Source organism: Siniperca chuatsi, linkage group LG5 (assembly GCF_020085105.1).
Source record: "Siniperca chuatsi isolate FFG_IHB_CAS linkage group LG5, ASM2008510v1, whole genome shotgun sequence".
NCBI classification, from domain to species: domain Eukaryota; kingdom Metazoa; phylum Chordata; class Actinopteri; order Centrarchiformes; family Sinipercidae; genus Siniperca; species Siniperca chuatsi.
Genome location: NC_058046.1, coordinates 4,063,948 through 4,081,417, shown reverse-complemented (window position 1 = coordinate 4,081,417; position 17,470 = coordinate 4,063,948). Strand labels below are relative to the sequence as shown.

General features: G+C 41.3%; 2 protein-coding genes across 3 annotated transcripts in view; both read left to right on the top strand.

Moving 5' to 3' along the window:
• rasgef1ba (RasGEF domain family, member 1Ba) overlaps positions 1–17,470 on the top strand; it is a 128,053-nt gene that overhangs the window by 80,452 nt on the left and 30,131 nt on the right. Inside the window, exon 1 of one of the 2 annotated variants that reach the window (XM_044197941.1) lies at positions 15,335–15,653. The exons of the other annotated variant lie outside the window; for it this stretch is intronic. The gene's annotated coding sequence lies outside the window, so the exon portion shown is untranslated. Of the gene's footprint in view, positions 1–15,334; positions 15,654–17,470 lie in introns of those variants that run through there. 2 annotated transcript variants of the gene reach the window in all.
• On the top strand, positions 7,823–11,873 carry LOC122876948 (pre-mRNA 3'-end-processing factor FIP1-like). The gene is made up of 3 exons (XM_044197945.1): positions 7,823–7,961; positions 9,421–10,071; positions 10,973–11,873. The coding sequence occupies exons 1-3, from the start codon at positions 7,913–7,915 to the stop codon at positions 11,476–11,478; spliced, it is 1,206 nt and encodes a 401-aa protein (XP_044053880.1). The 5' UTR covers positions 7,823–7,912; the 3' UTR covers positions 11,479–11,873.

The following is a 17,470-nucleotide window of genomic DNA, read 5'->3' as shown; positions in this document are numbered from 1 at the left end:
TATTCCACGTTATGACTCCACGTCATGAGCGGTTAATAACAGCAACAACTGGAATTCCTACAGGTTTCGGTTCAAGTCTGAGCTGTCATTCAAACAACCACACAGGCCGCACTCCACACATTTGTTGGCTAGCTACAGCCAACATCAGTACAGTACAAACAGCATTAGCTGTTTGTGATGAATAAACATTGACTGTAAAAACACTCTAGCGGTCAAATTTGCACACATAAAGCAAGCTATAAATTAGCTTCAGATCCTCACCACTAGCGGAGCAAAAATGTAAAATGTGTCCTGAGAGTGGCACCAGAACTTCAGTTAACTTTTGCCCTCGTTTCTTCGTCTTTGATCTGTACAACTGTCTGCTTCTTATATGTTCAAAACCATAGGAATACCACTCCCACAGCCGTGGAAATGGCCCAGTTTTTAATGTTGTATAAGCACATTCTTGGTTCAATTGGAACCAGCAGTTCCTCCACGTGGTTTCGATCAGCTGTGCTCAGAGTGTTAGGTGTTGATTGACAGTAGTGGTGGCTGTACAGGGAGGTGGGGAGGCAAGGGGTTCCTCCTGTGTGGTCGGGATCAGTTTACCAGAAGAAATAAGAAATGTGGATGCTTGTTTGCACTGTGAAAACAGTCAGAACAGTGAAATGCCTGGCATTCCTCGGCCACCAAAAGGGGGTCGCCTCGGTGACTTAGGTGGGATGCATTCCTTGCAGTCCCTTCCCTGGGATCCAAAAGCAGGGGGGAGCAGGGGGAGGTGGATGGTGGTGGGGTCTGATGCTGGAATCTGGAGCACTACATTCAAGGAGTTTGAGGTTCCCACAATAGAAAATCTGGAATGATTTCTCAGTTAGCACACATTTGGTGATTTGCAGGTCAACTGAGCCAAAAGGGATTAAAGTTTTCTTGACATCAAGAACTTTCATGTCATTACATTCAATTGGCAGATGCTTTTATCCAAAGTGACTTTTGCCCAAATTATACTTTCTGCATCTGCTTGGCCACAAGAGTCCATGAGGGTCCAAGTGACAGAAATTGTGTTATGTGCCCACGTCCACAAGGACTGTAAGCTCTGACAAACACATCATGTGTGAACACATCCGTGTATGCAGACATCCGCTGTAATATAAACATAACCACGTTGGGGTTCAGTGTCTTGCTCAAAAACAATTTGACATGTGGACAGAAGGAGCCGGGGATAGAACCAACAACCCTACAATTGACGGATAACCCCAACTGACTATATGTCAATATGAAGCAGTTCCTAACTACGTGTTGTAATATAGTCATTGAAATGCTGTAAAGGTTACATGGAACCTAGATGTCTAAAAACCTTTTCCAGTGGTGTAGTAAGTATTGAAATGTTTGGCATAAGTAGCATTACCACAATAATAACAAGTAAAAGGCGATAAAATTTCTTCAGTTCATAAGTATTATCTGCAAAATGTATTTTCAGAGTGTTATCATATGTTTTACGTTATTGGTGTAATTTTACCAATGCTTTAATCTCTAACAATGCATCAACACTTTATAAGCTGGTCATAGGTTTTATATGGACAATATTATATTGTACAGCTATCAGATAAATGTAGCCTAGTTGAGTAAAAAGCTCAACATTTCTATCTGAAGTTCAGTGGAGTGGAGGCATGAAGTGGTATTAAATCGAAACTTGTACTTAAGTACAGTACTTGAGCAAATGTACTTGGTTACAGTACTTTCCACCAATGCTTTGTTCAGTCTAATTTAGCCCAGTTTTTAACCTTAATATCTAGATGTTTATTTCATCTAGATATTGATATTGTTATCTAAGACTGTCTATTCTGACAAACTTAGTCTTATGGTCAATGGCCGAGGGTTCATTGTGAAATGCAGGCCAGTCTTCTTGATCCAGGACACTTCAAACATCAGTAACCTCGGTGGATGTGCTTTCTCTGCCGCAGACCACCAGGGCAGGCTGACAGTGTGGAAACACAACAGGAGAATCATTCATTTAGCTGTTTACATGTTCAGTGTTTTAGTCTGCCGCGTCTACCCGGCACAGTGCCACGCCGACTGACCCTGTGATGTAACCAGCTCCCTCTCAGGCTTATGGGCAGACAGTGGTCATTTTCTCAGAGCACTGACCGACATTTACCATTTATGTAAATGATCACAGCTTTCCCTTACATAAGAATTTCCTACCTTTTTTGGTAAAAAACAACTTTGTGGAATGTGACTTTTTGTCTTACGAGCACAAATATGTGCAACAACAAGGTGTGGGGTATTTTTGGAGTCTTAATTCTTTGTTCCACTTTTAGCTCCTCAGTTCCTGTTTGAAGCCGCTGCCCATGCAAACAAAGGAAGAAGGAATTTAAGGTGGAAATGCCCGTAGAGTTAGACAAATCTGCAGATGACTCAAATAAGGAGTACGGGAAACGTGTGGCGTGTGACTGAAGACAATTGTAGCTTTGCATGCTGATTAACAGAAAGGTGCACTGATATGTGGTTGAACTGTGTTTGTGTACACACTTCCCCAGATGGTCTCTTGCACTTCATCTCAAATCGATCTGTGTTGTTGAATATATTACAGTTGGACATGATGTTTTTCTCATATAGGCATCTGGTGCTCGTAGGAAATGTTTTGAAGCGCAGATGCTCTGCCATAAGTTCGCTGTTGGTCAAAGTGGCCGCTGCAAATTGGTGGCTACTATAAAAATGCAAGCAAATTAGAGGGCATCCAGGCAAGGGACCAATCGTTCTGTAATTCATTTGAGAGGCTGGAGTAAAGCTTTGAAAACAGAGGGACTCGCAACTCCACATCACAACAGCTCTGAAGCCCACTTTTATGGCTGATATATGACCTGCCATGGTTCTTTCATGTGTGTTTTGAAATTCTGTGGTTCAGCATCCCACCCTGGTGCAGAGGCCTATGCTCTGCAGCTGCAAATCACAGCTATAGGGGAACATTTTCTGCATGGATTGCTGTAATATCAACAGGCGATGATGAGCTCATGATTACCACCCAAAGACATTCCCTATTTCCAGAGATTCCCTATCTAAATATCTGCAAACGAGAGCACAAATATAGCCGTCAACATGGACTGAACTGAACACCAAAGGTCTTTTTCTTTTTTGTCTCTGCTGGCTGGAAATGGGTCTTCTAACTGATCACTAGACGGGCCATGATAATGAGAGCTATGTGGGTTGCAAGACGAATAAAAGTGGGCATTAAGGTTGAAAATAGCACCGCATTTAAGAAATTGCAAGGGGCTTTATTGATGTGGTATTTTGCTACAGATGCTGGTGAGAAAATGAAACATGATCCTCCAGTTTGAGTAAGCTTATCAGATATGAAAACACTGCACAGCGGATTTATAATACTATGAGACAGGATTTTACAACTGTGGAAAGTGATAACGGCAGGCAGTTTTTCCTCTGTCTCAACAATAGGCCTTTTTCACAGCAGACATTTTGACTTGTCATAGTAGGAAAAGCACAGTTGATGGAATGTTCCATTTAAGTGTCCCAGTAATCAGTGACAGTGTGACAGTGAGCCAGCATGCACAATACCAGGACCCAGAAACTGAAGCAGCTAATTGGAATTCAGTCATCATTCATTTTATTTTTATTATTTAGTGATTGGCTAGTCACATCACTGCAACGAAACACAGGACATGTTTCCATTTTCCAGCCACGAGCAGCAACGGAAGTCAAAGTGACTGAACTTACAAGGCAAGCTGTGCACCAAGCATTTTAGTTTTATTTCAAATGGCTCAGGGATGGTTGATGCTCTGACTTGTGGAATGTGGACATTGGAATTTTGCTAATAAATACTTAAGTTAAAAAAAGAAAAAAAAAAAGAAATTAATCTCATTGTTTACTTCAGTTAGTCTGTTAGTCTGCAGGAGTGCTTACAACAAGGGCTCCAGTTGACATCACTCTGACTCCTACGGGTTCACAAGCTGAAAAAAAGCACAGATTCCACGAATTGCTGGACCGCTCCCATGTTGAGTCTTTGTCTGTGTCTGGTGTGAAAGTTTGCGAACCACTGATCTAAGCAACACGACTGCTGCTGGTTGTCAGGAGACATGAAAGGGGGGAAAATGGAGCCACGCCAAAGAGCAGCATGCAGGCAGGGATCCTGAGCTTCCACAGTGGGATACTTAAGTTCTCCTCCAGCCTCAGCTGACGTAACCATCTCCAGCGTGCGAGCCGTCTGTACCTCATCTTGCCTCGCTGTGTGCTCGCTGACCTGGTTTTCTGCACTACAAATCACACCGGGAGAAAATCTACAGCCTGTCTCGCCCCTTCGAGGACGGGAAAGAAGATCCAGAAGAGGAGACCGTGCAGGCTGTGCAGTTATTTATTTATTGCGGTCATATATCAAAAGCTTGGCTCTTTCTTTTGGGTGTACGGACTCTTTTGCAAATTGTCCACCCCCTAATCTCCAAGAGAACATAGACTAGTAATTAGAGCTTCTCCCATTCCTGAAAGATCACAGGTTTGAACCTTCTAGCACCAAATTTTTCCTGCAAAATCGATGTGTCCACCAGGAATCCTCCCTTTATCCTTTTCCTGCTCACACTTTGTAGGTTGCTAAGGGATAAACTAATGGTCTAAATTTTAGAAATATGCAAAAATCCTAGAAGTAATTCCCAGTCAGGCATGCCCACTGCATGCCCACTGTCTCTAAACGAGTATTCATGAATAATAATAAGCCAGTTACTGTTGTTAGTGATGTAATTAGGAAAGATACATCAAGCTCTTGACCCTGGCTGTCCAGGTGTGTGTTGTGAGTGTTTTGGAACGGATTTGCCAGCTTTTGTTTGTGTGTGTGTGTGTGTGTGTGAGAGAGAGAGAGAGCGAGAGAGAGAAGTGTGTGATGTTCCCTCAGCAGGCCAGTGGGGAACAGCCTGGAGGCATGCATAAGTAATGAGATGAATGTCCAGTCGACTGTCTCGGCTCCCCTCTTCCTCTGTAATTACGTATGCTGTGGCTCATCATTTGTACGTGTTGGTGTGTGTGTGTGCTCCCAAGCAGTCAGTGCTGTGCATTCTGTTGTGAAGAACAACCTTTATGTCAGCCTGCAGGTCCAGGGCCTATAGCTATTTCCAAGATTGAAACTACAAAATCTGACTTTTTCAGGCCTGTTGTACAAAATGTCCCCTACATATTGGGAGGATTAGTAGGGTTGTTGATCATTACTTGTCCAGAGATTTTGAGTTTCAAAATCACATTTGCCACATTGACATTTCTCCCACTTTTATGGCCTTTCTGACCACAAATAGTCCCAAGAACTCAGGATCTCCAGAGACTAAAGTCAAGAACTTATTCAGAAACTAGAAGTCCCTTTAATGTATACATATTTGTGTTTCCACTACAACTGAGGAGCTGTGAAGATGAGGCAAATTAGACCAATAATGGATTACAAAGATTTGTTTGAACTGCAGACAGCAATAAAGTCATTGTATTGTTCTTTGTAATTTACTGGAAATGAAACTTCCAGAGATAGAAAGGCAGATGGAAAATTCAAGAAAAGTCCCCAGAAGTCCCCAGTGCTACTGGTTATTTTTGTGGTTTAGTTGGTAACCATGTTCAACCAATTAGCAAGAAAAAAGGGTTACGCTTTTCACTTCCCCTCTCTTTCTCTCGCTCTGTTTGTACAGCAGTTGTACTGTACAGTACTCCTGGAGGCTTAAAAAATCCCTGTTGCCTTTTCTTATTTAACTTCTATTTCATCATTGCGAGATCATGTCTTTTTCTCAGTTTCTGGTGCTGAGTTGAGTTCATCCTTAATCTGACTCCCGGAAGAAATTAAAGTTTCCATTTGGAGATACTGTAATCTTTCAAAATATGTCACCATACAAAATCTTTTCTTTATCTTTATCTTGTCATCTAGGGCATCTTTGTAGTTCATTCAAGATTTGACACTACCTGCAAAGTCAAAATGTTACAGGAATACTGTAAAGAAATAATTAGAACATTTTGCCTGCTGTTATTTAACTGAATTTAACAGAGATTTGGATGAGACGATTATCACTTTCAACCATAGGGAAACAGCTATCCTTTGTCAAAAGTTAAAAAATACACGCCCTCCATCTCTCATCTGTCTTATTTATATGCCATTATCATATTTGCTAGTAAGCTAATCACCAGTACATTCGAGAGTCAGCTGGGTTTTATTCAGAGTAACAAAAGTGCGGAAAGCCTAGCTGTGAGGACAGACTAATAAAGCAATTGCTCATTAAACCAAATGTCAGATTTTCTGTGTTAAAAACACACATTCAGCGTTAATGTGATGATTTTTATTTGCTGTCTACATCACATTGCAACACAATGAGGAGATGTAGACAATGGGCTTTAACTATTAAGGACACGTGTTCTCTTAAGATTACTGTTAAAGTCATTCCAAGTCACTGTATAACAGAACAAAGGCTGAAAGGTCTAAATGCAAATTCTGCAGTAGCAGCACTTTAAGACCCCCCAAAAAAAAAAAAAAAAATTCTTGTGTTTGTGAAAGCCTGAGGAGGTGAACTGGTGAAACAGAAGGAGGGATACCAAAGATCTCAACAGATATCCAGAGAAGGCACAAGATGACTCATTAGCACCTGACAGCCTCTGTAGGAGCTGTTTCCTCTGGATGCTTCCCTCTTGTTATTCAGAGTTGAGATGAATTTGTGGTCTCTGGGGACGTGTTCACACTTAGCAGTTAAAATGCATCTTGGGTGATCTGATCGCATGTGGACAGCTGTAAATACAGGCGTAACTGTACCCAAATACCAAAACCCCCCTTTTTTTTCAATGAAGGTTCTGGTCAAGGGAAATTCCATTCCATTCCACAAGAAACATGGTCTGAACAGGACCTTAGCGACTACATTGGTAGCAAAATGGCAAAACACTGCACGCTATACTATGGATGGTTGCGAGGTACATAGTAGAATTAGATTGTTCACATAACAAAGGAATGTGCGCTCGCATGTATTTGATTGCCCTATGCAGTGTGTTGCCTGCTGGGATTGTGTTGTGGCAAAGGTGGAGCCAGGTTAAACTTATTTGTTTTACAACACTGCATTTTTTTCCTGAGGCCTCTGCGTTGGCACCCCACTGACTGAAATGAATGAGGTGGCTGCATTTATTCATGCAGTGCAGTTGTTTGTCTGAACGCAGCCTTAGAAGTATACGATGTATGACATTAACCCCCACTCCCGTAACCCAGCCCCCCACTGCTGGGAGTGTGTATGCCATTGTCAGAGATACTACATGTATTATGTTGATACTCAGCAGTTATGTGTCAACACCTGACAGGAAGCTGTTGGAGAAATAACTAATTGCATATGCAGGAAACGTATCACATAAAACGAGCACGCCACAGCTTTGTCAAGGGTTGCACAATACTGACAAAATCCCATGGTGCAACACACAGTATCACATAAATATACTGCATATTAAAAAGGAATGAATATGTGATGTTAAACTCATAGTGTCCTTCTTGGATACAATAACATAAAACTTTAATGATCCCAGAGGAGATATAAATAATTATAGGCTCTGTAAAGATACTATATAGGGCAAATTGGAACATTGCAGATCAGGGCAATCTATAATTTAAGAATGTGTAATATTTTCAGAATAATATGTGAATGTGTATTATGGGAAAGATATTGCTCACAGCATTATTTGGGTGTGCAAAATGATATTAGCAGGGTTTATAGAGACACACGAGAAATACATGCAGAATATAATTAGTGCAGGATTTAGTCATTTGTCATAATTGTCATCATACATTGTTTAAGTTTTCTGTGTTGATTTATTTAATATTGTAACACCACGCTGCACGCGTCAGGTAACGTCACGTGCTGAACCCTGACGTCACACGGAAGAGAGGAGTGTCGGTGTGTGAGAGGATTGTTTACATTTCCTGCAGCCCGTTAAAATGAATCCTCCGATGATCAACTCGACCAACTCCGTTTCAACGACCAAAAGTAAGAACCCTTTAAGCAACCGACATGTTTAGTTTGCTGTTTAATAGGCAGCAGAGAGTCAGAATCAGACAAACAGACTAGCTAAGGTCAGCTAACTGTTAGCCGCTAACCTTAGCTGTGTTTGTTACAGAGAGCAGAAATGGCTTTCTAGTTTGGATTCACTCAGTTATTAAGCTGTTGAACCATTCGTTGCTAATTGTCCTGCTTGCACAATGACACCACTGGCCACAATTCAAAAGGCTCAGACTATCAGGCTAGTATTATTCTGTATGTATATGAAGCAGCTTGGTGGCTAACCCTCAACTTTTCACATAGCTGCCCTGAAACATCTATTGTCAGCTAACAGCTTGATGTCTGCGCAATTAGCAAGCATGAGGAATGCGAGGATATGATCTCTGCTAAAGATGGACAGGAATTTATATTTCTGAACCTAAAATCTGCTGGTTAGGTAGTACAAACCATGGCCATGTTATGTTATTGAAGTTTGTTGAAGCTTAGCTCCTTAATGCTGCAAGACATGCACACCTTTTTATTAATGGAATGAAATAATAAATAGTCAGCCTTTATTTTACTGCATAGCTGGGTGTCATGTTGAAGATACTGATACTCCTAAAACTGAGCTGCTAAGGACTGAATTCCTTTTTGTCAGTCATGTATCATTGTGACCCAAAATCTGCAGGTTTATATGTCAGTCACTCTGAGATCAGTGGGTGTAGTGAGTGAAACACCTACGGACTTCTAGTTTACGACTGCGCGATTATTAAAGTGATATTCTCAGACCAGTGGACCCTCATATGCACTCAGTTTTTAGTTTATTAGGTCTGTCTTGCTCAAACTAATGCAGTCTAACACAGCAGCCTGCGATAAATCTTAGCTTCATGAAGGTTATAATGTTCAGTGTTTGTTGAAACTGTTTCAGAGAGGTGTTGTTGTGTATTGCATCGTACTGGAAGGTGTTTCTAATATTTCTAACCCCTTTTATATCAGTGAGGATGGACGGATTATTTAGAAAGTAACACCTCTCAGTATATAGCAATACAGTTTGACAGCACCACAAAGTTGAATCAGCACCTCTCTAAGACAGTTTCAACAAAACCTGAACATTATAACCTCCAAGAAGGATTTATTGGAGGCTGTTTGATTTGCTACAAAACTACACTCAGTTTTGTACCAAATCAGTGACTCAAAATTTAGTTAAATGGACCCCAGCTTAATCATAATTCTATTAAACTGAATTAAATTTGTGGTTGGGAGTCAATGTGTAGGCATTACATTTTCATTGATGTTGTTTTCCAACAACCTTCCTCTTCTAAAGTTTTGTACAAAGTCTCAGATTAGGGCAAAAAAAATCTTCTCAGGAAGGGGTCCTTTGCAAAATCTTGTCACGGAAATGTGTATGAACCGTAACCCCAGACCACCAGCATCAATTGTGAAGTTGTTCATGTTTCTGTATGTACAGGAAAACGAGAAGCCGAGCGCTCAGTTAACTGGACGGTGGAGGAAACACAGGTGCTGCTGTGCGCCTGGAGTGACGAGCGCATCCAGAAGAGTTTGGCAGAAAACCTTCGCAACCGCCATGTCTTCAAACACCTCTCAGCCCGCATGAGTGAAATGGGTTTCTCTCGGAGTCCACACCAGTGCCGACTTCGGGTCAAAACTCTGAAGGCTAACTATGTGAGAGCCAAACTACAGAGGAGCGTTGACAGCTCGCAGCCATGCACTTTTAAATACTTTGCAGAGATGGATGCTGTGTTGGGCCGGAGGGCAGAAGGAGGAGAAGGAGGGCCCTATTTTGTTTCTCCAGAGCGGATGGCAGAGCATCACCTTGACTCCATTGACAGGACAGGAAGTATCCCGCCAGATTTAAATTCTAGTACAGAGATTAGTGGACACCATTTTAGTTCCTTGGAGAGGACAGGAAGACAACGTTTGAGCTCTTTAGAGGAGAGAGGAGGCCGTCAGTCCTGGCAGTTCGACTCTGAAGTCAAGTTGGAGGACAGAGAAGATTCAACAGATGAGTTTGAGTTCAGCAATACAGGATTCTCACAGCGCCCGAGAGACAGAGGGCATGAAGTTTATCTGGAATCACCCATCCATCATGAAATTGGTGGTATGTACTGTGATTATTATAGAAATCATTAGAGGCTGAAAATAACACCCACCAAATGCTAAGTATTGTTAAAAAACTGGATTTGACACATTGTCACCTGCCACATGGCTGTGATTTTTGTTTTTGTTTCTTATGGTCTCATAATTTTGCTGTGTTGTTACTTATGATACAAACGTCCCCTAGTATTATTATTATTATTATTATTATTATTATCATCATCATCATCATCATCATCATCATCATCATTATTATTATTATTGCAAAATAACATGTTTCTGAAATATAAACTATTTTGTCCATTAGAGGTTTTCATGGCAGGTATTTTATTTGTATATATTTTAGCTTAGCTCATCCACATCTATTTTAGAACTTGTACATGGTAAATACTTGACTTCAGATGATGTATACACCAGAAGTACACCATGTATTTGTACATGTGCATGTTAACTGTAAACTTGTACCTGAAAATAATAACAGCAGTTTTGTGTGAACACTGCTGAAAAAAAACGTAGACAACCAGATTATAACCTGACCTGAGACACTCAAACCGGTTTTTCTCAATTATTAAATTGGTTAAATGTTAATAATTAGGATATGCTTAGGTTGACTAATATTTTATAATATAATTGTAAAAATATGTGTATTGTAGTGTAGAATCTTTATTAAATGGGCAACACAAGAATCCCACGCCCATTTCTCTATTCTGTGAAAAGGGATTTTTTTTTTTAAACAATATTCATAATATTTATTTTTAAGTATAAAAAATATATATATCCTGTTTAAGGTCAGCAACTACATAGCACCAGAGGCAGAATAAAAATTCTGCATATAATTTTAAAATAGTAGTTATCAATATCAGCATTTTAAATTACTTACTACTGTTTTTTATCCTGTGTCATAGGTACACTAATGGAAAACAGCTTTAGTACTCCTTCCCCACATGTAGTACCACCTCCACCTCCACCTGCTCCTCCTCCTCTTACCCACTCCACAGCCTCACCTCTACCTGCACCCCCAGATCCAAGCCCAAACACCCTCCCCACCTCTGGCCACCATCACCCTGAGTCCACCTGCCTGGAACCCGACCTCAGGCACCTGTCGGAGTGCTTCCAGCAGCTGGTGTCGGAGACCCGGGGCCTGCTGGTGCAGCTGGAGCGTCAGCGGCAGGAGCAGGCTCGCTGGCATCAGGAGCTCTTGGTCCAGTGGCTGCAGAGGGAGGAGCGCCGGCAGAGGGAGACGGCTGAGAGAGAGGAGAGGAGGGAGAAAGCTCGCATGGAGCATGAGATCAGAGTCTTGGAGCTCCTCACAAGTCTAACTAGAGAACACAGGTGTAAATGTGGAGGCAGCCAGACTGTAGCCGAGACACCTTCTGGTCCAAATCATACCGCGAACAAAGACGGAAATTAGGATGCGCTCACACCAAGGATTTTTACAGTGGTTAACCCAGAGTGTGGGATGGTTTTCAAGCTCAGGTGGAACCAAATAATGGCACTGATAATGATAATGCAAACAGCCACATTCAGGGCGGTTGGTTTAGGCCTTAACCTTGTGACATGGAGTGAAATTTGAACAAAATCCAAGAGTCTGTGAGTAAAAGAAGATGATTGTTGACTGACAGCCAGTGGTCAGTCACACTCCGAGAGCTTAGAAGAAGAAATTAGAGTTGTGTTCAATTTGTTCTTTCCTCTGTTCTCTGTCACAACATCTGTGACAGGATTTCTTAGGTGTCAGTTGATTGTACCAAATGTAATATAATTGTTTCAGGCACTTTTATATAAATTAAAAAAAATAGATATTTTCAACCAGTTTCTCTTTTTTTTCTGTGATCTATATATATGACAAATGTAGATCTGTTACGAAAAGAAGACATACTGAGACATGAAATATAACCCAAGCATGGAGAATTGATCTTTCATGGTTCTGACGTGAATGGGGTGAAGTAAAATATAAATATCTTGAGTATAAGGATGTGATTAGAAAATCTGCCCTTCAACCAGAAAGTCACAAGTTTAGTTCCCTCGGCGTCAAAAAAGTGTTTATCATTACTCAGGATGTTTGTCCATGAGCAAGACACTGGGCCGTGACCTGGCTGCTACAGGGGTGGCACAAATGGGAAACATCTTGCTGTAAATTCCTGATTCACTGCTCGGTGTTGAAGCTATATGGGGAATGTAGCACAAACATAAAGTCAGTGTTTATTTATTTCCCTGCAGGAACATTTCAAATCCAGCACATCAACCTGGTTGTCACACTTGCATAAGAGACCTTTAGCACAGTTCTGACACTCCTGGTCTGATTTGTTGTATATTTTTGCTGTTAAAGCTCTAACCCTTAGTGCTACGAGCTTTATCAAATGAGCACAACAATATCGCGTTTCTGTGATGGGAATTTTTTTCTTCTCTGCAACGCCCTGCTTTACACTCACACTTACAGGAATCCTGTTTATTGAACCTCCAGGCTGTAGCTGCCCCATGCTGATTGTTACCTGAATAGACGAACTGGGAATCTTTCACTCAGCCATTCAACACAGGCTGTCCTGAAGGTAGAAGAGTGTGAACAAGTTGAATTGGAAAAGCCCCACTTCCTTTAGCTTTTGAAATGCTGAAACCAGCCTGTAATCAACACTGGTCAGGCTGGTATTCTGTTATACAGACACGTTTGCCACCAGACACAGGAATACTTAAAGGATACGGCTGGTGATATTCTGTTTTTTTCTTATTGCAACAATTGCCATGAAAAGACCGAAACCAACAATGAATTGATCCTACTAACAAGTGTTGTGTGTGTGTATCCAAAGCCTGATATATCTTATTCCTCTGTGCCATAGAGCTCCTTTGTTGTCCAAATATTATTAAAAACACAACAGTGAGCTACACCTTTACATTGGGTGACATGTTGTTTTGACTCAATGCCACATACACCACCCTGCTGCTCCAAATACTCGAGCGCCAAATGTGGATTAATCCGCCACTGAAAATAGTCCCCAGCGAATGCACTATTTCCTCCTGTTTGAGTAACGTTTGCTAAAAACTACAGTGCCCAGCTGTTTTACGAAATTACTGAGCCTTTTCTAAAAATGAAACTATATATTTGTGACATCACAATTATACTGTTTCTTGATCAGATCAAATCATACCTTTGAACTTTTTCCATTGTTTTTGTTGCAGTACTGTATATGAGAAACAAAGCTGAATGCCCAAAATTTCCACTTGAAATGAAAACCTGGGTCAGACCTGACCGCTGTTTGTAATGTCTGCCAACATACAGTATACTGTGTTTGTGTCCCACGATGTCCAACATAATGACTGCAATCCTGATCTTTGTGGTCAAACTCTGTGCAGTCATTTAAGGGAGAGAAAAGCTGGATTAGTGCATATACGTAAATCTGCGCTCATACCAGATTACATAATACCTCTGGATGTTGATGAGATTTGGGATGATTTGTTGTTATTTTACCATGGCTTATTACTCTGCTCAGAAGTGTGGAGAAAGTCAGCCAAGCACAACAAACATCCAGTATGTAGACTTTGAAGAAGTCCCATTTCTTTACCGTTTAGAGTAACTGAACTACAACGATGTTTGGCTTAAAGAAGAGGGGAAACATCTATCGTTTCGTTCTGTTTTCTGTTTAAAGATAAGCAGAACAGTCAGGGAAGTTGTAAACAAATGAAAATAGGCGTTTGTGTTAGAATTACATATTTTCTGCAGATATAAAAGAGTAAAAGAACAATTTACAGTATTTTTTGTCTTGTAACCCCAATTTCTCCTCTCTCCATTATAGATGAGAATTCATTCTTTATTGACCTGCCTGGTTAAATAAAAGCTAAATAAATAAAAATAATTAAACTAACAGTCACACAATGGCCCTTTATAACTCAGCAGATAGAACACGGTGACCCTGCAAAGATTAGGGTTTGCCAGAGAACACTGTATCAAAGGATTTAACGCAGGTGACATTTAAATATGATTGTGGTTTGCATGTTTATTTCATTTAATCTGTCCACACTTTTTTGTTTAGAAATCCATTGATTCAGTCCCATTCTGGACTTTGATATAATGTGAATCAACGTTTTTCATTTCCATACAAAAGGCAGCTTCCTTTTTACATGTCGCCCACTTAGAAACAGTTGTCACCTTGAATTATTTGGACAAACAATGAACATCAGTGTTGGTTTGAAGAACTAAATGGGGCGTTTTGTTGTGTTGGAGACAGAGAAAGAGACGGCGCTCTTCAGTTTCATTTTCTATGCGACAGCTTTTTCACTGATAATTTATACAATTATAATTTGTTTCTTTCGGTGGTCATGAAGATTACATGACCTGAACTTAGAATGAGGCGTGTAGACATACAAAAGAGAGAGAGTGGGGGGAGGGATGGAGATGGAGATGAAGGGGGGAGAGAGAAAATGGGAAAAAAGGAGGGGTAAAAAGGGTTGTAGGCATGAGTGGGAGGTGGAGAGAGAAAGGTGAACAGAATAAATTGAAAAGATTTATGGGTGAGTGTGAAATTGTAACCTTGTTAGCTTGGAGCCAGTTTTCCTCTGTAGTTCCTTGGCAGGTCACAACTGAAACATACAAATATACAGGACAGGACGCATAGCCTAATATTAGTGAGAATTGTAGTTATTATTATTGCAGTGTGTTTTGACCGGATTAGGGTTTTGGCCATTCTAGCAGCGCGGCTTTAGGGACGGAAATGTGTCAGCCTGTCGGTCGGTCCGTTTCACCGCTTTGGTCCAGACTGAATCAGCTAGTATATGGGTTGCCATGGAATTTGGTACAGACATTCATGGTCCCCAGAGGATGAATCCTGCTGACTTTGTTGATCCCCTGACTTTTCCTCTAGTACCGTCATCAGGTCGTGCAAAAAAAGAATAAATAAAACACAATAAAATGTACATTTAACAAAATCCAACCCAGACATGAATCACAAACACATATACAGGCTACACTATACATACAGAAACTAAACCTGAGAAAACAGAAAAGTTTCCAATTACTTTGTCATGCGGTATTTTAAGTTGTCTTTTGAATTTAGATGCTTTGGCAACGCTTCATCAGGCATTCCCATAGCGGGAATGAAGTAAACTGAACTGGGAAATGAAACATATAAAAGGAAGGATGAGAAGGTGATGGAAAAAACGTCACAGTGAGAGAAAGAGAAATGAAATTAAAACCGAGAAAAGAGAGGGGGGTGTGGCGGGGGTTAGTTCTCTCCTGTGATTGGCTGCTGCCTCTCCCTCACAGTCAGGTCTTGAGGCTGGTCGCAGCTCCGGAGCTCAAACACAAGAGAAGGCTGCGGAGGAGCAACACGGCCGCGGCTGTCATTCATTCATACGGCGTCTTCTTCTCCGAACAAACCCGCTGCTGCTCTGAAACCGACAATACACGTTAAACTTTCATTCATTTGCAACTGAATAATGCAGCAGTGACTGGCCGGAGCAGGGAGGGGCTGCTGGGTTTCACCGCCGCGGTTTATTCACATGTAAAAGGAGAAAGTCTCGGCTGCTGTTGAAAGGCTGTTTAGCACGTTTTGGGAAAGGATACGAGGGGATTTCGCACCTGGATTACTGCTTGTTGAGGTGAGGACTAATTGTGGGAATATTTGGTGTTGGAGTATTTTTTTTTTATTGAATGTTACGGTTGTTTGTGCACGCTGGAGACCCGGAGGAGCTTGTCCAAAATGCGCGCAGGTGGTGCAAAGAGCGCACTTTATTTCCAGCCAGCGAGGACCAGCAGCGTTTGTAAACGTGTGTAAACCTGTGACTCTTTTCCCAACTTGACTGCGAATATTAAGGTCGCAGCTTGAGTTTCTTGTATTTGAATTGAACCTGTGCTGCAGTGTGAGTGCTGGCAATGCGCCTTTATTGACTTTATCCAAATCTTTATCCTCTAGAATCAAAACAAACAAAGGTAATGATGCCCAGATTGGCTGGCTGCACCGTGTAGCTGTTTGTATCTTTTCATTTCCCCTAAGTGACCCCTAAAATGTACCCCGATAATGGGATTTTTGGAATCAGTGTCAATGGCGGACTATTTTTAACCCCCCACTACCTTCTGGCTAAGAGGATTCCCCCCCTCCCAGTCTCTCCTCCCATGCAAGACAGTGAGGGATCAGTGAAGTTAATCCCATATCTCTCCTGAATAACTCTGGGTTCTCTTTGGCGTTCCGTGCCACTGCTCTGTATTACAAGCATGCATTGGGTTTTCCTTAATGTGCTGACAGGTTAAATCCGTTTATTGGTGATTTGGCAGGACTCTGGCCGTGCACTTGAATGAGTTATTGTTGCTGTGGATTACATGGCTGCTGCTGTACTTAGGGGTTGTGGCGGTCTTTATCTGTACAAAATGCAGACAAATGGAGACTTTGGGGAAATGGGAAGTTTCCTATCATGATATATGGGTCTTAAAGTCACAGGAGCCTGATATTTGGTGCAAGCGATGATGTAATTGTGAATAAAAGGTGTGTAGACTGCAGAGGTTTGGGGATTAAAAGAAGTGTGTGCCAGCTACAGGTTAGCTGTGTTTGTATCTAGAGCTTAGACCTGGGCCAGCACTGATATATTGATCTGCAAGTCAAAGACATCAAAGCATTAAAACTAGGCTAAATTTGACAAAATAATCTCCCCACAAGGTCTTTATAGTGACTGTTTGGTGATTTTGATCGTATCACATGATTTCCATCAGTAGATGGAGTTTTGCCAGTTGTCATGGAATTGCAGATGCTCAGATTTCCATGTTGTGGAGCACTTTCTTGGCTAAATTTGGTTGAAAAGTGATCAGCGTTATACGTAACTGTTGTTTCGACAGTATTTAAATGACTGTATGTCAACTTGTAGTAGGACTTGCTTCACAGTCTGTGAAATGTGGCGAATCAGTGCAGATGTCCAAAAAAAAGGCCTTAAAGTTAGCCCAGTTTCAGCATAGATGCCTAGACAGCTTTTGACCTGAGAATTGTCAAATCAGTGCTTGCAGAGAAATCTTTGAGGTCCGGAATTTCCAAATCCGGGCGCATCTCGAATGAAGTTTGCTGTTCACCCTTTTTTCAAAAAGAGTGTGTCTCACCTCAGAACACGAGTTGAAATTTGGCTGTTTGACGTTTCCAGGATCTAATCCCAGCCTATCCTTGTTGTTGAATCTTAGCCTGCTGTTTATTGAGTTTCTTAAAGATTCAGGGGAAGACTGAGAAGTAGAAGCCATGAAGGTGTCGTTTCTTCGTGTTGGGAATTCACATGGCTGTCAAGGACTGATGACGCCAGCTGACAGAATCCTATATGAAAGCTGTGATTTTTCCCACTCGGTGCAACAGCTGCAAACATTACCCTGAGTCAAAACTCAGTTGGTAGTACAACACTCATTACTGGTGTGGATGTTGCATTGCACTGAGCAGGTGTAAAAA